Below are 21,966 nucleotides of genomic sequence, written 5' to 3' on the forward strand. Positions count from 1 at the left end.
CATCTTTTAATATAAGCAAAGCCCATTTTTGGGCCTTAGGAAGTCAAAAAATGTGCTTTGAGAGAATAACTAGTACTGTCCAGTCTTTGTATTTTTCAGCATAATGAAATGGGTGAAGTCTGAAAACTATTTTTAATAGTAAATGAATGGAACATTTCTATTATTAATCTATTTTAAACTGTTTTATCACTTGGCTTAATATAATATTAAAGGATTGAGCAACCATTTGAGATTGTTTCAGGAATTATTTTATTGTTGAAACTTTGAAAATGTGATTTTATTCAGTTTAAATCTGGCTTCATATTGATATTCATTTTCAATTTATCTTAGCTGTGCTTTCACTTTTTTTGAAAGAATTAATAAAGCCAATTTTACTTGATTACTAGTACTATCAATTGCTGACTACTGTTCAACAACACTGTAGGTGCTATAAAAGTTGAGAAATGGAAAACTGTTACCAGTATTTGTTCAACAAAAATGAGTAACAGCTAGATATGCAATAAATAAGTAAAGGGCTCAGAACAGGATGAATTTTTTTTCTGGTAATGCTAAAAAATTATATTAAATTATTGACAATTTTTTTCATTAAGTAGAAACCTGACATGAACCATACATAAAACAACCTCATACTTTTTGATTTTGAAATCATCCATAATTTCTTGACTTATACCCTGGTATCTATGACAATAGTTTCTGTATTTTAAAAAAAAGAACTTGATTTATTAAGAATAACTATTGTCACAACCAACAGTGGTGAAATAAAACTGTATTAAAATATATAAAAGAAAATACAGTAGACTCGATTTCCCGGTAATCCCAAAATACAGAGGTCCCCGACACATGTAAGAGATACGTTCCAGGACTTCTTACTTCATCGAGTTTTATGTAACTCTGGAATTACTAATAACATATTGCTACTATATTATTATTGACAAATGTGAATTCTGTGTGATACATTGTTAATGTTTGGCCATTTTGATACATCCTTATTAGTTTAATTTTCTGAACCAAATCGATGGCTTTTCTTTTGTTGGTAGATTTACTAGTAGTGCTGTCACGTATTCTTTTAGTTAGCAACATGATGATGGTCAAAACGAAATTTTCTGAAAAGAACTTCACAGGGTTAAGGGGGAAAACACACTATTATCACCTCGCGCGAACTGACATTTTACTAAAGCACATTTCTGGAGGTCACTGCATTTAAACAATTTGCACCTTCCAGGTTACTGGGCTTTTCTGTTCTTGCATCTAATTATAAACGGATAGTAAACTCTATCTGATTGCATTTGCAATAATACTGATAGCTGGAATTGTGTGGGATTTTACATTATTATGGTGAAGTGTGTGTCCCCTTCACTGAAATCTTCAGTCATATTAAAAAATAATAATAATAATAAATAAATTGTAAGAACCTTCTCTTTCCTGTTTTTTTGTTTGTTACTCTGTATCTCGCTTGTGCAATTTCTGCATGCCGTGATCATCGTTATTGATTGCTTATTTTATTTATTTATTATTTTTGTTTTAAATTTTACAATCCTAAAAAAAAAAAAAAAAAAAAAATTACGTAATTCCGTAGTTGAGTAAGTCAGGGACTTACTGTATTGAAAAATGTTCAGCAAGCTACGTAAAAAAACATTGCGATAGATAAAAAACTCACCGCGCCCCTTTATTTTTTGCAATGTCAATTTTAAGTCTAATAGCTTTCCTATATTTTTTTACGATGTTGATTTTATATCTAATAGCTTCCCTTTATTTTTTATGATGTTGCGTATGGTTTGGTCATCAACATTATAATGGTTCTTTACAGATTTAACGGATGCACCGTTTTCAAACTTTTGAATAATTTCAAGTTTTTGTCTGAAAATGCAACTCTTTTGCGATTTCTAAACAAAAAAAAAAAAATTCTAACATCCCTGACAAAAATGACGAAACAAAGTTTGTCCTTTTGCACTGCAATGGAACATAACAGTCGACACGACACACTAAATCAAACTAAACATTTGGGGTTTTTTTTTTTTTTTTTTTTTTTTTTTTTGAGCGGCGGGTGTGAAGACAGCGGGGATTGCAAGGTAATAGGTACACTAATCTCCCAATGATGACTTAAAATGCCACTTGTCGCTTATTTATGACTTGCAAAATATCTGTTTATACTATTCTAGTTATTACTTGAATTTTTTTATTATTTTTTTTTATTTGGATTCTTGAAGTGTCCTGGTTAATCGAGAGTCTGCTGTACATAGAAACCTTTTAAAATTAAAATATTACACAGGTAAAGCAAAAGGTAAAAAAATCAATAAAAACAAATATAGAAACTAAAAGCAATTAAAAACAAATATTTGCAGCAAAGTAGCATTCGAGTTGGTGTGCCTCTTTATCAACTTAGATAAAATTATAACATGCATGACAACGTACCATTATATCAGCAGAAATGTAACCTACACGTATGTGGTATCACTGAGTATATGCAAATCATGGGCGGTGAAAGAAAGGAAGGAGGAGGAGAAAGGAGACAAAAAAGAAAACATCAACCGTCAGCATCCATGTAGGCAATGTGATGAACATTTACCAAATTCCTTTACCTGTATATAATTTTTCAATTTTAATAGGTTTCTATATATTTTCTTTTATATTTTTTATATATTTTAAATAAAGTTTTATTTTACTGTTTTGTCAGTTGTGAAAATATTTATTCTTAATATGCTTATACCTGACTCTCGAGGTCTTTTTGCTAAGAACTGTGTCCTTTGATATTTTTTAACATAAACTATGTTTAATACAAGAATATCCTAAAATACCATGGCCACAGTTGTGATTTGATTGCAACTCAGGACCTGCCTTACAGCTTGTTCAAGCTGTGCTATGTATTTCTCTCTCTCTCTCTCTCTCTCTCTCTCTCTCTCTCTCTCTCTCTCTCTCTCTCTCTCTCTCTCTCTCTCGCGTGTGTGCAGGTGATCATAGTACAACTTGTGAATCATTCTTGTATACTAAATGCAGGGAGAATGTGGCAACCAAAAATTTAAATTTGGCATAGCAATAGATGAAAATGGGTTGATGCTGTGGAGAAGATTAAAACTGAGGATTGGCTGGAATTAAAGTGGCTAGTGTCAGGAGGTGCAAAATGTTTTAGTTCAGCAGGAGTTAATTTTATTAGGGGACGCAGTTGTCAAGGAAACCAGGAACCTGTTTTTTAATAAAAATAGGTGGAACAGAACCAAAATGTCTGCCTGGCACTAATGGAGTTTTAGTTGTACACACGAGTATTAATGATACTAAATGCAAATGAAGTGGTTGAAAAGTATAGTAAAATGCCATGAGTTTAGGGTAAATGTAATTGTCTGCAATGCTGCCCATGCATAACAGGAGGGATTTTACGATGAGAGCCTTGTCATTTAACTCTAGGCTGTGAGGGACTCTGTCAGTCTTTTGGTGAGTAATTTTTTTTTTTTTTTTTACCATCATGGTCTACCCTGCTTGGTAGAAGGAATTTATTTTGCAAGAATGGGATAAATTTGACTAGATGAGGTATAGTGTGACTATGAGTGCTTAAAGAGCTTACGGGGGAACTGCTGTTGGTTAGGGTGAATTAGACATGCACTGTTCTCAAAGGTTCAGATGAGGCACTGCTAAAGTCCAATGGTGAACTGTTCTCCAAAAGGACCACAGGTGAATGAATGCTCATAAATTAACCAGAGATAATATGCAATGGGCTGGGGTTGGTGCAGCATGCTTCAGTAATTATGAGGATTGTAACGGGGAAGTGAATGACAAAGTTCAAAGCCTAAACTGTTTATTTAGTAATGTTAGGAGTATTGTCAATGAAATAGATGAATTTGAGCTACTGATTAGACCTACAGATGTCAATATAATAGAATTAAATGAGACTTAGCACCACCCTGATAAAAAGTTGCTTGAATGGGTAAGTCTGAGTATCTTGTTGTGGGGGATTTCTCTATACCACTCATTGATCAGAAATTGCGGAATGGCATCACTAGATCTGTGGGGTAAATTTTCTGAATCAGCTCATTGACTTATATCAAATGTCATGAAGAGTACAAAGACCAGAAATATTCTTAATCTGTTTATTACCATTGTTCCTGATCCCAGGCCACATTGGGATCTCAGGAAATGATTTGGCAGACACTGTAGTCAAATCAGCGAACCTCTTTAACTCTTGCCTGTTAGTCCCCTATACAGACTACATGCAAGTAATTTGAAAAAAACTGGTATCCCAATGGCAACACTCATGGCATAGACAGGCTGCAAACAAGTTATATGAGATTAAGCCTGTAATTGAACATTGTGCAGTTTTGTCTGCACAGGAACCGAAAAGAGGAAGTTGTTCTATCTTGGCTCTGCATAGGACATTGTCACTTGACACATTGCTATCTGCTGAGGGCAGACGATTGTCCTATGTGTAGAAATTGTGACACCATTTTAACAGTTCATCATATTTTAATTGAATGTCCGTATTTTTATAATTATCATCGTTTATGTTTTAGCCATCTGTCTGAGCCTTATACTAGATAAATAACTTTATCTAGAATGTTTTTATCATTTTATACTTTATAAACTTTTTATATCGTATACTCCTTTACGATAATATATAAACAATTTTATACTTTTATATTTTACCCCTTTTTGACTTGGCACATTAGATGCTAATGTGCCATAAAATCCTAAAACAACCAACCAACCATTGTTCCTGTACTATATTTGTTATAATATGATTTTAATATAATTTTATAATTAATTATAATAATTTATTATGTTTATTACCATAAACAAATATAATCAGCAAGTGACTGCAGTGTCCTAAAGTGGATGCTGAAATGTGAACTTTTAATGGTGAAGAGTAACTGGCAGGAATTTTAAAAGACGGAATTGCTGTGGTCTGAGAAGGTTCTTGGGCTCAATCAGTTGATAAATACGTGAATGAAAGACATAGTGGAATTACTTGGAATACTCTCCCGATATTAATTATCTAAGGCATTAGTGCATTCATTCATTCCATTAAAGAAGTACTCCTGCATGATGAGGAAGATCCCCTAAAGTTCAATTTTGTTTGGCAAAAACCAAATTCCCAACTGTATGACTGCTCCACTGTATACTTCTTAGACTAGTGTGCCTATAGTATGCTTGATAGACAGGTGTTTTTTAGTGAGTATATTTACCAGACAGTCTGGCAGATATACTGTCAGTAAAATTGTTTGTTTTACTTCCCATCTGCTTATTTCTATTGATTAACTTTGATTCTTGTGCTTCAAAGTTGCCACATATATCTAGAAACATGCCATTCTTTCAAGCTCATTAAAACTAGGTTATTTATTAATAATGATTGTAGTATGTCATTCAGAATACCTTATGGTATTTGCTGCTGCTAATCCATCACACAGTCCAGTTTCCATTTGTGCATAATTTAAGTCTCATTTTCATTATTTTTACAGTAACTTACCATTTACTTTTGCAGATAACTGTTTGATGTGGGAATGGTACTCATAGATATCGTTGATAATGCAAAACCCTGGAGATAGGCAATGGATTGTTTACTTGCATAAATAATGCAGTGCATGATGGGTTTAATATGGGAATGAAGTATATAGCATTAATTTCAAGATTTGAAAATGCCTAGGTTAGGCAGTGAAATGTATGTGTTCTCACATCTCTCAGTTGAGCCTATTCTAATGTCAGTTTCCCTGCTTACACTAAAAAAATTTGCATCTCTGCCTGATGCTAGTTGACTTACCCCTTTGAAAAGGCCCCAGGCAGGCCCATCCCAGTAGACAGCATATGAGGTGTGGCAATAAAATTCTTGGCCTGCTGCTGTTGTGTCATGTATGATGAGTTTGAAAATAAACAGATGGTACAGAGATTGTCCAGTACGGTGACAGGTTGTAACAACCAGTTTTCATTAGTAGCATTTAACTTTTCATTTCATGATTTTGCAGTAGAGCAAAGAATGAATCAAATTTTGCTTTAAACTGGGAAAAATCTATGACAGAAACATGAAGTGTTAAAAATTGTTTATGATGATGAAACATTAAGTCGTACCAGTGCATTTGAATGGTATAAGTGGTTCAGAGATGGATATGAAAAAATTTGCATTGACCCAAGAAGTGGGTATCTGTCAGCCTCTCAAATTGAGGAGAGAGTTGCAATTCACAAAATTGTGGCAATTATTATTTGACCCTCAGAATGATGGCTGATGAGTTAGATATGAAAAGGATGATTTGTCAAATTTTGCATTTGAAAAGGGAAAAGGAAGGTCTGTACAAAATTTGTGCCACATAGTCACAGATGAGCAGAAGCAACAAAATGTCATGGAGGCTTCTGTGACAGAAACTTAGGAAATGTTAAAAACTGTTTATGATGATGAAACGTTAATACATGAGCAGAAGCAACAAAATGTCATGAAGGCTTCATCCAGACTTGTCAAGACAATCCTAATTTCCTTAACTATATTGTCATTGGAGATGAGTGTTGGTTGTTTCAGTATGACCCAGAGATGAAGCATCAGAGCATTGTGGACTTCAAAATCATCACCAAGGAACAAAACATTTTATTTATGGTAGTTCAGGAACAAGACAATGTTGATCGTGTTTTTCAATAAACAGGGTGTGATTAACAAATAATTTGTATCAGAAGTGGAGAGAGTCAATGCTGTATTCTACATACAGGTGTTTCAAAGACTACTGAAGTGCATTTCCTGGGTGAGGCCGCAATTTCTAGGGAAAGGCAGCTGGTTCTTGTTGCACAACAGTGTTCCCATTCATTCCATACTTGTTGTGAAGACATTTCTGATTAAACCGCGGCATTGTACAGATTAACTATCCACACTACTCTCCCTTACTAGCGGACTTCTTCCTCTTTCCCATTGCAGGTGGAAACCACCCTTGAGGGAAAGAGATGTCAGGATTTTGAGCGCATAAAAAAAAGCTGACAGTTAAGGTTGAATTTGAAAGTGTCTACAATTTGACCCTGGAGAGATTGTGCAAGGCTCATGGGGTAGAATTTTTTTCAGCCTGGTCTGTGCTTGTTAACAGGAGAGACTGCTTCTACAGGGATGGGGTACACTTAAATAGAAAGAGTGCAAGAATATTTGCTGATGCTATCGAGGCAGTGTTAGGTGGGTCGGAATACTGCTATCTTGGGGAGATACACAGACTAAAAGTTTAACAGTGACCACAGGCAGAGGCAAAAGTGATTCTTTCACTAATTCCACTTCTATTAGAATGAGCAGCAGCCTGGAAAGCAAAGTAATGGAGATTTCAGAGACTGCTAAGAGTCATCGCGGAACAAGTAAATATATGGGCTGTGTTAGGCTAGCTAAGAATAAGAACAGGTGCATGTATACTTTTGTGTACACCAATGCTAGGAGTTTGGTAAATAAATTTGAGGTGTTGGTCAAAACATCAAAGGCAGATATTGTTGGGATATCACAGACGTGGTGTGTCACACAGATAGAAGGAATGCAGAATTGGAATTTTGGGAGTACAATGTGTACAGAAAGGATAGGAAAGGAGGGGTTATGCTATTCATTAACACAAAATCTAAGGAAGTGCAGCCAGTTGATATGGGTGGACAGTGCATTGTTGAGTCAGTTTTGTGTGACATAAACACTGGCAAAGCAAAATTAAGAGTAGGAGTGTATTATAGACCTAATGACTCGGATGAGTATAATGAACAACTGTACAGAGAAATAGTGAGCCAGTAAATCAGATTGTCTTATAATGGGGGATTTTAATTTCCCAGATATTGACTGGAACTTGTGGATTGGACACTTGCACACTAGCAAGGCTTTTGTGAATTTATTGGATGATTGTTTTCTACATCCGCATGTTCGGGAGGCAACTAGAGGGAGTAATACTCTTGTCTTGATCTTATTATCAGTAGTGATTCTTCCTGAATTAAGAATCTGCAGATAAAGGAACCATTGGGTGGCAGTGATCACATTATGCTGATGTGGAATTTACTCAAAGAGGTAACTACCATCAGGGGTAAAGGGAAGGGTTTTTTTTTGTAAAGGTGACTCGGTGATCTGAGACGGTTTTCAAATTCTATACACTGGGACCAACTGATGATGTTACCTACAGCGAATTCTAAATGAGAAGCATTTAAAGAATTAATCTTGAAAGCTACTGGGCTTTTCATACCAACCAAGAAATATTGTTCAAGGTTTGGGCCTAAATAGATGTCACATGAACTAATGAGATGTGTGGCAGAAAAGAAAAATGCATAGGATACATATAAATTAATAGGCGGCACAGAAGCATATGGTAGATATAAGCTGGTCTGTAATCAAGTTACAAAGGACATTAGGCAGATTACGAGACATCTTTGGCAAAGGATGCAAAGAAAAACACCACCCAATACGGAGCATGCGGAAAGGTCAGAAAATGACCACCGCATATCTCCGGAGCAATATGGCCTTAGTTGCTAATGCTTCTAATAACCAAATAACAACAACAACAATAGCAAAGAGTTCTTTACTTACTGGGATGAATCAGATTGGTCCGCTTGATATCAGTGGTTCAACTGTTGATGATCCTGCTCAGGTAGCTAGCAAACTGAATGAGTATTTTACATCTACATTTACACATGAGAAGTTATTGAGGGAGGGGAATGCCAGAGGTGTATTAAACTCTGGCAGTGAGCTAAATGATTTTGTAATAACTGAGAGTAAAGTGGAGCAGAAACTGTTGAAGATAAACATAAGAAAGGCACTTGGGGTGGATGGGAACCATCCAGTTATATTAAAAGAGGCAGCAAAGGAAGTAAGCAAACCCTTAGCCATAATTATGAGAGCTTCCCTGGACTCAGAGGAGAGGTACCCATGGACTGAAGATGTGCAAATGTGACCCCAATTCACAAAGGAGGATCAAAGGGTGACACAAGTAATTATAGACCTGTTAGTCACTGAATAACTTCTCAGTTATAGTTCAGACACAACATGGGTTTGTTAAGGGAAAGTCTTGTCTGACCAATTTGATTGGATTCTATGATGTGGCCACAAAGGAACTGGATGAAAAGAATAATAAAGTAGGGCCATGCTTGTTATGAATTGTCATGAATGGGATAGACTAGGGAATAACGGGTATCCTTTCAAATCTGCAGATGGTATAAAGCTTAGAAAGCTAGTTAACAATGTAAGTCAGTCTGAGCTTCAGAATGGCTTGGAGAGGCTTCATGGATGGTCATAGAAATAGCAGTTAATATTTTAATTGTTTTAATGCTGCCAAATGTAAAGTTCTGCAATTTGGACATGAAGCTAACTTAATTCAAGTAATAGATTCATTGGCAAAATGGTTGCAAAAATTTTGAGTAGAACACAAAACAGCAAAGAATTTAAATGTTCTCAGAGTTTAACCCCAGCCTTTAACATGTATACTGGTGGTCACACATCTTTGGATGAGCCAACTGTGTGTACAAGTATTAAAATCAGTATAAGTTAAATGACAAACTAAAAATGTTTTTAAGTTGTTAGGGAGCGATTCTATTGAAATATATCAACATCTGCAAGATGCTTTAATAGACTGAGTTTGTGTCTTGTTTTAATGTATTTAAGTAAATCCAACTTTCTAATATGAAAATTTTGAAATCAACAAAATACATGGTCAGACATTTTAGGGGCAGTATGAGAACTGTTGACAAAACATTCCAAACTAGGTGATAAAAATTTACTGTTAGCTTTTGAGTTAGGATTTCAAAAGACAAAGAAAATTTTATGGTGGCAAAATCACTAACCTATAACTGTTTAAAACTCCATAATCACAAAGCTTTTGAAAATTTGTGCTATCCCTTCTTTGGCATTATCTTTTAAGAAAATTCTGACATTATTTTTAGCTGGATGGGACCTGTAGTCAGTGTACTGGCCAGCAAACATTACTTTTCTTTGTGCATTAGTGGTTATATAGTGTCTATAAGTATCTGTACAAAGTATCAGAAACACACAAGGGAGTAAAATAATACCTGCAGTATAAGCTTAAAAGAATGTACTACAGCTAGATTCATTGACTGCGCACCATAATCTTGTTAAGTAAGGTAAAAATATTTCTTTTATCAGTATTAAAATTATCCTCTTTAAGCTGTAAAGGGCCTGATTAGAGTTCCATTGTCAGTATACGGGTTGGGAACTCCAGATCTGTCCAGCTTAAAGTTACTGATTCAACTCCTGAATGCTATATGTTATGTTATTGTTATTATTATTATTATTTTATTTATTTTTTTTTTTTTTTTATTCTAGAGTCATTTTGCAAAATAATATGGAACAAGCACATGATTGCAATATTAAATCTATATTGTTTTGGTTAAGGTGGCTAGAACTAACATTGCTGTTAAACTAAACATCCTGAATAGATTTTGAATTTTTTTAAAGTGTTTTTAACTCTACATAACTTTTTCTAAAAACAAAACACTTCCTTGTAAAATCAGTGTCCAGAATAAATTGTTGAAACTATCAATTAAGTTAATTCCACACTTCTTTAAATCATCATTGTTGAAGCCAAATGTTCCATACCCTTTTTTAATGTTTTTTTTTTTTTAAATCCATCAACACCTGAACAAAAAATATATATATATTTATTCTTGCCTGTAGCAAACCCAGCTGTGTGTAAATCCTGTTCTGGAGGTTTTGGTTTCAAACATTATTAAAATTGGAAAATTCCTATTCCTTTGAAAATGCTATGATTTGATTCTGTAAAATATTTAGTTTTGCATTACCCTTTATTTCTCACAAAGGAAAAGTAATACTTTATCACTATGCTAAATTTAATTCAAGCTGTATCCCTAACCATGCAGCTTAATTTCCCTAACTTCCTTCTTGTTTTCTTTCCCTCTTGTATTCAAAAAGTAGCTGTTGATGCGTGTGACAGAAATTCAAATTGCAGTTTAAACCCCAGTTTGAGAATTTTTTTTATGCTATGTCTGCATGAATTATGTGCAACAAAATGAACCTGTTTTACCGAATAGAATAAATATATTTAATACTAATTACAGTAAAACCAAGAGAACAGTTCAAAAAGCTTCAACTGTTATAGCAGTATTGATGAAAATGTAGATATGTATCCAGCCTACAGCATAAATCTGTAGTATACCTGAAAAACTTATATGGAAGGGAGTGATCTAAAAATGGAATGATAGGGAGCAGATTGTGCAGTTAATGGATTTTGATCATCATTTTTGAAACACCCTGTATATTACCCCCTTCCTCCCCAACATAGCACCCTAATTTCTATTTAATTATTAGCAAGTCCAGATAAATAAACAACAATGCATTTATATACAATATTTTTCAAATTTGCACAAAAATAATCACCTTACAAAGCCAGCTAACTGCAGAAAACTCGCTTCCCAACACCACGTTCGAATAATTCACTTATGAAAGGGTTAGGTAATACATGGATCAAATATGATTTGTTGCTTAACTTTCGGATTTCAATGTAGTTTCTGAAAAATCATACTAAATTTGTTATAGTATATCCTTTCATTAATGGGTTTTTCAAATACTAGTTTTGCTTATATTTAACAGTTCATGCAAATTCAATATACAGTAAGAAGTTTTCCAAGGGACTGGAGGTTTAGAACTTCTTATGAGGGAAACCTTCTTCAAAGAAAAAATGACCCAATGGTACAAAATATTAACTGCACAAATAAAAATGAAAAGATACACATACATAAGTTAAAGATAATTTTTAAGTATTATTTCAGAATTTATAAATATTTACTCTGCCTATGGGAAACGTTTTTAAACTGAGGATTTCTAATCGCTTAACATTCTATTCATTAAACTCCATTACCAAGTTGGAAAAGTGAACTCCTTTGGAGTTTCAATAATTGTGACCTTTTAAAAGTTGAAACTCCTTTGGAGTTTCAACTTTTAAAAGGTCACAATTACAATAAGACAGAGCAGCAATCCACTAAGTAATTCAGAACTTAACACTAAACGTGGTCTATATATCCAATTATGGATATCGGTTAAAACAATTGCAATATGTCACTTCTATTATATCGAAATGTTTTAGCGCTAAAAGCCTCCGACTATGGAAAATTCAATGATCAAATAAATTAGTGCAAAGTATCATTTTAGTTCATAGTAAACCTTCAAAGTAGGTGAAATGCCATCGTTTTTGTTATCTCATATTGTGGGTGCCTTCACAATGAGTTGCCCTGAAATTGAACTACCTCAAATATTGTTTAATATTTTTTAATATTAAAAATAATTTATTTCTATATTTAATTACGATATAGTTTAGGGCTAAAGTCTCGGGTTATGTAAAGAGTTTAATGTACAAGTTAGTGCAATTGCATGATTTCAGTAGCCAGTAAGCTCTGAAACAGTGCCATATGGGTGATGTTATCCATAAGAATAAGTAAAAATAGTTTTCTCCTATGGTGAAGTGTTACTTATTTGATGTAGTGCAATATCATGGCAACTCGTGAAGGTATTCACAAAATGAGATATACTTAATGATGCCAATTTATAACTACTTAAGTAGTTGGCTATGTACTGAAATGATGCAATTGTACACTAACTTGTACATTTCTATATTTAAAAATTGTATTAAGTGGGAAAACGTCATTATAATAATACACTGTGTATTCTTTATCACGAACTTTTTTTATGCGGGAAAACTTTACCTGGGAAACTTCTTAAGCGGGAAAATAATACATGACAACATATAGAATTGAAATTGGGACTTAAGAAACCAAACCTAGTATGGGGGAAAACTTCTTATGTGGGAGTTTCTTATCTGGGTTCTACTGTATTCTCAAAAATAAACTAATAAAAATACTGAAAATCTCAAACTAAATATTGTTTAACTTTATTTAGACCTCCAACTCCATGTCCATGGGAAGGATGTAACAGAAAACTTTCAACCAAGATTGGACTCTATAATCACTTGAAGATGCATCGTGGAGATACTGACTTCAAGTGTGACATTTGCCATAAAGGTAAGGTAAAGGTTAATACAGGTTTAAACAAAGTTGCTGTTGTAGAGGATGAATCTTAAAAATTGGAGCTTGTTTTTTGTCACTGGTTACATACGCTGTAGTTTTAATTATTCTGGAATGCTTGATGATGAAAGAAGCGGTTACTATTTATTTTAATTCATCACTTCCTGCATGATAAGGAAGCACAGTTTTCACACAACAGCAGAAATTTCTGATGACTTTTAAAGCTCTGGTAGAGTTAGGCAGTCAGTGAAGAATATGAAAGTTGGAGAAATCACATTCTAGTAGACAGTATAAATGCATTAAACCGAATTGATTGTGAAAGACATTTGTATTGCAGGGCCATATGTCTTATTCTTCTTGTGAGCATAAGTGCTCATGCATAAAAACATGCTTGTAAGGAAGGGCTGAAAGTTATATTCCCTATAGTTGAGGTTATGCAAAAATCTTCATCCTGAGCTATCCATTTGCAATATTCTTTTAATTTCAGCCTTGATTTGTTACATTTCCTTGAGTCTAAAGGCTCTTATTGCATTTCCCAGTTTTACTGAAAAAAGCCGTTTATTCAAAAATTAAAAATGACAGTGTGCTTTCACTTCAGGAAATTTGTTAAACGGAACAATAATATGCAAGCTAATGGTAATTTTATTTATCTGCTGCATAATTAAAGTTATATTGTCGCAAATGACTGCATAAAAATAAGGTAGAAATGTCAGTTTGTCAAAAAAATAATAGATATTAATATGATGGTATCTGCTCTACGTTGTAGAGCAGATATCTTTTAGGGGCACAAAAGGTGATATTGTTGTACACGTTGGAACTAATGACATTAAGAGATCTGCAGATTTACTCAAGTACAGGTCAGTGTGTTGAAAAAAAGTCACGAGTTAGGGTTGAATGTGAAAGTGTCTTCAATTATGTCCAGACACAATAGGAGGGAGTATATGATGACAGCCTTGTCGATCAATTCGACCCTGGAGAGATTGTATTGTGCAAAGCTCCAGGGGTAGAATTTTTTTCTGCCTGGTCTGTGCTTGTTGACAGGTGAGACTACTTCTACAGGGATGGGGGTACACTTGGATAGAAAGAGTGCAAGAATATCTGCTGATGCTATCAAGGCAGTGTTTGGTGGGTCAGAAAACTGCTATCTTAGGGAGACGCACAGACTAAAGGTTTAACAGTGACCGCAGGCAGAGGCAAAAGTGATTCTTGCACTGCTTCTGTTAGAATGAGCAGCAGCCTGGAAAGCAAGGTAATGGAGATTTCCAGGACTGCTGGGAGTCATCGTGGAACAAGCAAATACATGGGCTGTGTTAGGGTAACTAAGAGTAGGAATGGGTGCATGTACAATAATGCTAGGAGTATAGTTAATAAATTTGATGAGCTTGAAGTGCTAGTCAAGACATCAAAGGCAGATGTTGTTGGGATATCAGAGACGTGGTGTCACACAGATATAAGCAGTGCAGAATTCGAATTTTAGGAGTAGAATGTGTACAGAAAGGATAGACAGGACAGGAAGGGAGGAGGGATTATGCTGTTAGTTAAAGGCGTCTCCGTAGCCAGGTGAGAAGGAGCAGCAGTGCATAGCACATGCTTCTTGATTAGACCGGGGTTCGAGCCTGTCACCACCAAATACGGAGGATGCAGAAAGGTCAAGGAATGACCACCGCATATCCCCAGAGCAATATGGCCTTAGTTGCTAATGCTCCTAAAAACCAAAAAATAACAACAATAACAATATCTGTTAGTTAAGAAACACAAAATCTAAAGAAGTGTGAACAATTGATGTTGGTGGACAATGCAAAGTTGAATCTGTTTGGAGTGTTATAGGCCTAATGAATCTGATGAGTATAATGAGAAATTGTGCAGACAAATAGTGGGCCAGTAAATCAGATTGTCGTATAATGGGGGGGGGGAGATTTTAACGTCCCAGATATTGACTGGAACTTGTGGGTTGGTCACTCATACACTAGCAGGACTTTTGTTGATTTATTAGATGACTGTTTTCAACAGCAACATGTTCAAGAGGCAACCACAGGGAGTAATACTCTTGATCTGATTATCAGCAGTGATTATTCATGCATTAAGAATTTGCAAATAAAGGAATCACTGGGTGACAGTGATCACAATGTACTGATGTGGGAATTACTTACAGATATAACTACCATCAAGGCTACAGGGAAGGGCTTTTGCTTTCGGGTGATTACAGGGGTCTCAGACAGTTTTTAAATTCTGTACAGTGGGATGAACTGATGATGTTACCAACATTCAATTCTAAATGGGAAGCCTTCAGGGACTTAATTTTGAGGCTGCTAAGCTTTTCGTTCCAACTAAGAAATACTGTTCAGGGTCTAAATGGATGTTTTAGCATTAGTAGAGGCGTATGATGCAAGAAAGCAAGCTTATGCAGTATCAGCCAAGAAAAAAAAAAAAAAAAAGAAACCCACTCCCATTTTACCTCTCTGTTCGTTCAAAATACCTGTCCAGCTGAGCCTTAAATTTATTTAGGCTATCAACTTCCACGACAAGGGATGGAAGTCTGTTCGACCAACCAACTACCCACTAATTTCTGCACATCTATCCTACATCTGTCTTTTCTCAATTTGAATTTATGCCCTCTCAGGTGATTATTTTGAGCAAGAGGAAGAGTCCCATCGGCATTGAGCATGCTCAAACTATTCAAGGCTTTATATACCTCTATCAGATCACCTTGCCGGTGCCTAGTCTCCAGACACTAATTTGCAAAACTTAAGCCTTTCTTTGTAAGAGCAACCCTTTTTCCATTCACTAATCTTGTTGCCCTTCTCTGTACTCGTTCCAGCAGCTCTACATCCTTCCTGAAATTAGGCCTCCAGACCTGTATACGGTACTCAAGGTGTGGCCTGACCATTGCCTTATAAAAGGGAATGATCACCTCCTTATCCCTGCTAGAAAAATTCCTGTATATCACTGACAAGACACCATGAGCTACTCTTGCAACCCATCTGCACTGCTCAGAGAACTTCATATCTGTCTGCACAATTACCCCAGGTCCTTTTCATTCTCTACCACTGTCAGTGTAGTACCACAGAGTTGATACGTTGCTCTGGGGTTACTGTTTCCCATATGTAGTACTTTACATTTGTCAATGTTAAACTTAATTTGCCACCTCTCAGCCCATCTGCTCAACCTTTCCAGATCCTGTTGCAGCAGCATAGCGTCAGTGGTGTCCTTAACAACCCTGCCAACCTTTGTATCGTCTACAAACTTGGACATTAAGCTTGATATACCACCATCAATATCATTTATAAATACAGAAAACAATAATGGACCCAACACTGAACCCTGAGGGACTCCACTAATAACATTGTCCACAATGAGCAGTGTCCATTGATTACCACTCTTTGTCTTCTCCCCCATCAACCATCCCTTTATCCATAGCAGCAATTTGCCTCCAATGCCACACTGCTCCAATTTTTTGCAGCAGTCTTCCATGTGCAACAGTATCAAAAGCCTTTCTAAGATCCAAATATACAGGGTGTCTCAAAAATATTGGTACAATCGTTTAGGGGAAGCAGGTAACATCTAAAGGAATGTTTTTTTTAGGAGCATTAGCAACTAAGGCCATATTGGTCCAGGAATATGCGGCGGTCATTCCCTGACCTTTCGCATCTTCCGTATTTGGTGGTGACGGGCTTGAACCCCGGTCTAATCAAGAAGTGTGTGCTACGCACTGCTGCTGCTCCTTCCCACCTGACTACGGAGGCGCCCTAAAGGAATGTGAATCGCATAGGAACCCATAACCGGAAACGTCATGGGAAAGTAAATAGCAGAGGCACAAGACAGTAATTAGGGGCAAACATTTATTTGACATAATATTAACAATGGAGTACGAGATGGATGCATTTCATGATGTTACAACAGATGCTCGAAGGTTCCACCATGAGACGCGATGTATGCGTGACACACACTCAGCATGGATTGGCGGACACGGTCGAACACACCTGGAGTTTCTTTGACAGTAGCAGCAGCGCAGACGAGTCTCGCCACGAGATCCATTTCCGTCTCCACAGGCGATTCATATACAATAGATTTGTGGACCCCCACAGAAAAAAAAATCAAGGCTCGATAAATCAGGTGAGCGTGGGGGTCAGGCAACAGGTCCACCACGGCCAATACATCGCCGCCCAAAACGCCTGTTCAAATGGTCACGAACACATCTTCCATAATGGGCAGGCGCCCCATCATGTTGAAACCAAATGTTGCGTCTCACATATGCTGGAACATCGTCAAGTAACCCTGGTAGAACTTGTTCAAAAAACATCCGATATTTAGCAGAGTTCATGCGGGATGTTAACAGGTATGGGCCTACTAAGCAGTCACCAACCATACCTGCCCACACCTTTATTGGGAAGCGATTTTGTTCCGCATGAGGGCACACACCGTGTGGGCCCTCTGCTCCATACACTAGGTGCATGTCTGCCAGCTCACAGTTCGTATATCAATGCATGCTCTTCGTGCGGAGCCTACTTCTTGAATGAGTAAACCAGAAATTTTCCCTCTCGCGAACTGATGAACAGCGCCGTGTACCGACTTACGGTGACATTTCCGGTTATGGGTTCCTATGCAATTCACATTCCTTTAGATGTTACCTACCTCCCCTAAGCCGACCGGGCTAGCCGAGTGGGTAAAGTACCTGCCCGGCAACCCAAAGGTCGCGGGTTCGATTCCCGCCTCGGGCTTGGATCAAAGTATTGCAAAAACCTTGGGAGGTGCAATATGGCCACAGAAGCCGATGCGCCAACAACTACTAAATCAAAAAAAAAAAAAAAAAGCCTCCCCTAAACGTTTGTACCAATATTTTTGAGACACTCTGTACTTTATAGGTGCAAGGATTTTTGCCAGTATCGTTGAGGATACCTTAAGGATTCAGGGAAACTGCTATTTGGGTGGGGGTGGAAGGGTAATAGAGATACACATTTATCTGATGATGTTGGGGGGGGAGGGGTTATCAGCATGGCCTGCACTTTATAGGTGCAAGAATTTTTGCCAGTATCATTGAGGATACCTTGAATATTCAGGGAAACTTCTAGTTGGGTGGGGGTGGAAGGGTAATATAGATATGCATTTATCTGATGTGGGCCAAAGTAATACTTGCACACATCTCAAGAATTCTTGTTTGTTACCACAACAGCTGATGTTGGCACGATGTTTTGAGAATGCCAATGTAAATGTTTCGAATGAGCGAGAAGATAAAGCTAGAGAAACAAGTCAAACCAACTTCAAGGGGTGTTTCAAGTTCGTAAACTAGAAAAAGAAGAATCATAGTCTTAACTGTATCTACATTAATGTCAAGAGTGTTGTCAATAAAATGAGTAAATTTGAACCCTACTTGGACAACTAATGCTGACATAAAGTGCCATCCAGAAATTGGGAATGAAGAGTTCCACTATAGTATGTATAATGTATTTAGGAAAGATAGGTAAGAAAGAAATGGTGGTGGGGTCATGCTCCTATCAAATGCAACCTGAACACCAAAAGAGCTTTTTCTGAGTAAGAAGTTACGCCTGCCTTCATAGAAACTGTGTGATGTGAGTTAGTTGGAAGCAAAGGTATAATAAGAGGGGAATAATCTACGAACCAGAGTATGATGAGATGGAATGGGTAAGCAGGTGTGAATATCTTATTATGGGTGACTTCAACCTGCTCCTAATTTATTGGAATAAGTGGGAGGGAAACTCACCGTGGAGAACAAAGTTTTTAAATAAACTAGACTGTTATTTGTACCAGCATGTTAGAGAAAATACTAGGGGCAAGAATATTATAAACCTCACTATTACTTATGAATCAGATAACAGCTACAGTACAGAAACCATTGGTGGGTGGTAATCGTGCAGTCATTACATGGAAGATGAAGAAGGATGTTGAAGTAGTTAAAGATAAAGGCATGGGTTTTAATTTCAGCAAATAGGACTATGACAGTTTAAGGCACTATATGGCATCTAATTGAACAGATTGCAGAGGGAAGGGCAAATACATTAGAATTATGATATACTTTAAAAGCATAATCATAGAAGTCATGAATGCATATATCCCTTTAAGAAAATATAGCACAAGGAGGATACTGAGATGGATGAATATGGAGCTGGCCAATCTAATAGAGCAGAAAAAGATAGTGTGAGAAAGTTAGTGATGGAAAGTACTAAAGCCTACAACAGCTGCAAGTTGATCTGTAATAGTACTGCAAACAAGATTGTGGGGGCCAATGCCGAGTGTGAGAAAGCACTGGCTAAGGAACAAAGAATGGAGGACAAGGAGTTTTTCATATGTGTGAATAAAAAATAAGAAAATGAATCGGACCAAAACTTTGTACTGGGAGTGGGAAAGTCTTAGATAACATAATTAATGTTGCCAATGAATTGAAACACATCAGTCTTTACTGACGAGACGCCCTTCATGCTGAGGAGAGGCTGTGCGAGTGAGGCTAGAAAAGGCATGAAATTAGTGGTTTTTGAAATTGTAGATGACTGTTTATTGGGAGAACTTTCAAGCTGAAAGGCAAATAAGACTCCTGGAGTTGATGGCATATGCCCAGTAATTGTGGTGAAAGTGGCCAGAGAGTACATTGAACCATTGGGGTTAATTATGAGGGCATCATTGGACTTGGGAGAGATTCCTTTGGATTGGAGAAGTGCCAGCATATTGCCAATACATAAATACATAATGTCCTTTCTAAGAGCGAAGTTGGTAGCTGCAGACCAGTTAGTCTGACTTCGACTTTCGAGTGTCATCTTTTTGGTTAACAAAAGTCACATATGACCCATTGTGTGTTTGTTTGTTTCTTATTTCTAGTATTTGCCAGAAAACTTCATATGGGTCCAGTCTCCATATCTGTCAAGATTTCTGTTGGTAAATGTACATTAAGTAAATTTTAACTTTTTCTTTTGGTGGAAAGTGCCCTGAAAACTGAAGCTTGTTTGTTATTTGGTTTTTAGGTGCATTAGCAACTAAGGCCATATTGCTCCGGGATATGGTGGTCATTCCCTGACCTTTCCGCATCGGCCCCGAGTGCCAAGCGAGTGATCTACCGATTTTCAAAGTGTATTTTCTATAAAGAAGTAGTTAAATTTTCTAAAGTCTCTTACTTTCAAAGTTATTTATTTTCTGGCTCTTTATAAATAAAGAAGGAAGCCTCCTACAAGAAAGGAAAAACACCTTTCTTTTGTATATATATATATATAACTAACTCTTGTAACACACTAACTTCTTATCGCTTGGTCACTGGTGGCACCGCTCTTGCCTCCACGAGGCAGGACCAGTAACCTGGGGGATAAAACACCCTCTGGGCTAAAAGGAGCAGAAATGGAAACCAATGAATTTCCTCGTCTAGAGCCCAAGGGCGCTCTATATGAAACCCACGAAACGGACCATGACGTCTCTACCTCGAAGAGATTGAAAAAAGATGCTGGCAAGCAGGAATCACCAGCCTTCCTGATTATTCATTCTCTGTCGGCTCAACCTGTTATTAAGCTTTCCCCATTCATCATTCAACAATGCCTGGAACATGCAGCAGCATCACCAAAAATGGTGAAAAGTCTCCAATCTGGGGACTTACTAATAGAGACTTCTCTCCCAAGACACTTCGAACAATTATTAAGACTCAATACTTTTAAGCAGAATTCCAATTCAAGTCACTCCACATAACACCCTGAATTCGTCAAAGGGAGTGATCACTGAGTGGGATCTACTGAACATTTCTGAAGAAGAAATAGTCCAGGAACTGAAGGAACAAAATGTATCACAAGCAAAAAAGGATCGTGATACGAAAAGATGGTACCTTAGTCCCAACACGCAACATAATTCTAACATTCAATACACCGAATCTACCAGCTTCAGTCAAAGCAGGTTACTTAAATTGTCGTGTTCGACCCTTTATCCCAAATCCCCTAAGATGCTACAAATGCCAGAAATTTGGTCACTCCCAGACAGCATGCCGTGGAGTTTCAACATGTCCAAACTGTGGCTCTACATCTCATAGCCCGTCAGACTGCAAAGCTCAAACTCCTCTGTGTCCTAATTGCAGGGGCAACCATCCAGCATACTCTAAAGAATGTGATCTCTGGAAGCTAGGGAAGAAAATTCAAAAATACAAGACCGAAAATAAAGTCTCATTTCAAGAAGCTAGAAAACAAATTAATAATTCCAAAAAGCTCTTATGCCTCGGCTATCCACTCTCACCAATCAGTAGCATGTTAGACGGAAGTGTCACTCTCTCCAGATAAATCGATCGCAGACTGGGCTCGATCAGTTCTGTCGCCCCAGCTTATATCAAAGCCAAACACAGTAGATCAAAGTATGAATACACTTCTCACAGTTCTAACCCAAAGTAAAGTAACTGAAAAACTGCAAAAATCAGATCCTGTCGAGGTTAATCAAACACTCTCAACAAGGATGGATACTGATGATATGATCACCCAAGACCTTCTTGAATTACATGCAGATGGTGAAATGGAAGATAACAATGATTCAACATGCCCCAACTTTCCTAGAAAAGAAAAACCTAAGCTAGATTGTCACAAACAACCCACTTATAAAAAGCAGTCAGATTCATCTCCCTCTCGCAAATCCAAATAATGGAACAGATCATCCAATGGAACTGTAGAGGCCTTCACAGTAATATTGATGATATCCATGAATTACTTCACCACCACAGACCTCTTGCAATGTGCTTGCAGGAAACGAATTTAACATCTCAAATAAAAACAAAAATTATACAATGTTCAGTCAAGACAGAGCTGGCACTAACAGTGTTCGCGGAGGAGTAGCAATGCTCGTGGATTCAAGCATCCCCCTCCAGACGCATCCATTTACAAACCGCCTTAGAAGCTGTTGCCACTCGCGTTGTAAATGGTATTACACTGACACTGGTTTCAGGAAATCGAAGATCTTGTTTTGCAGTTACCATCTCCATTTTGTATACTAGGAGACTTTAATGCCCACCATCCAATATGGAGTTCCCCTATATCAGACAGACGAGGG

The 21,966-nt window shown here is 36.9% G+C and overlaps 1 protein-coding gene across 4 annotated transcripts in view; it reads left to right on the forward strand.

Annotated features, from left to right (window-relative positions):
• The window catches only part of LOC150090684 (uncharacterized), a 306,488-nt gene that overhangs the window by 236,344 nt on the left and 48,178 nt on the right, over positions 1 to 21,966 (forward strand). For all 4 annotated transcript variants that reach the window (XM_090372249.1, XM_090372256.1, XM_090372243.1 and 1 more), the window contains one exon: positions 12,827 to 12,948. In XM_090372249.1, coding sequence (XP_090228375.1) covers positions 12,827 to 12,948 — 122 coding nt within the window. The remainder of the gene's footprint in view (positions 1 to 12,826; positions 12,949 to 21,966) is intronic.

Source organism: Mastigoproctus giganteus, chromosome 1, assembly GCF_048544385.1.
Source record: "Mastigoproctus giganteus isolate SK-2022 chromosome 1, ASM4854438v1, whole genome shotgun sequence".
NCBI classification, from domain to species: domain Eukaryota; kingdom Metazoa; phylum Arthropoda; class Arachnida; order Uropygi; family Thelyphonidae; genus Mastigoproctus; species Mastigoproctus giganteus.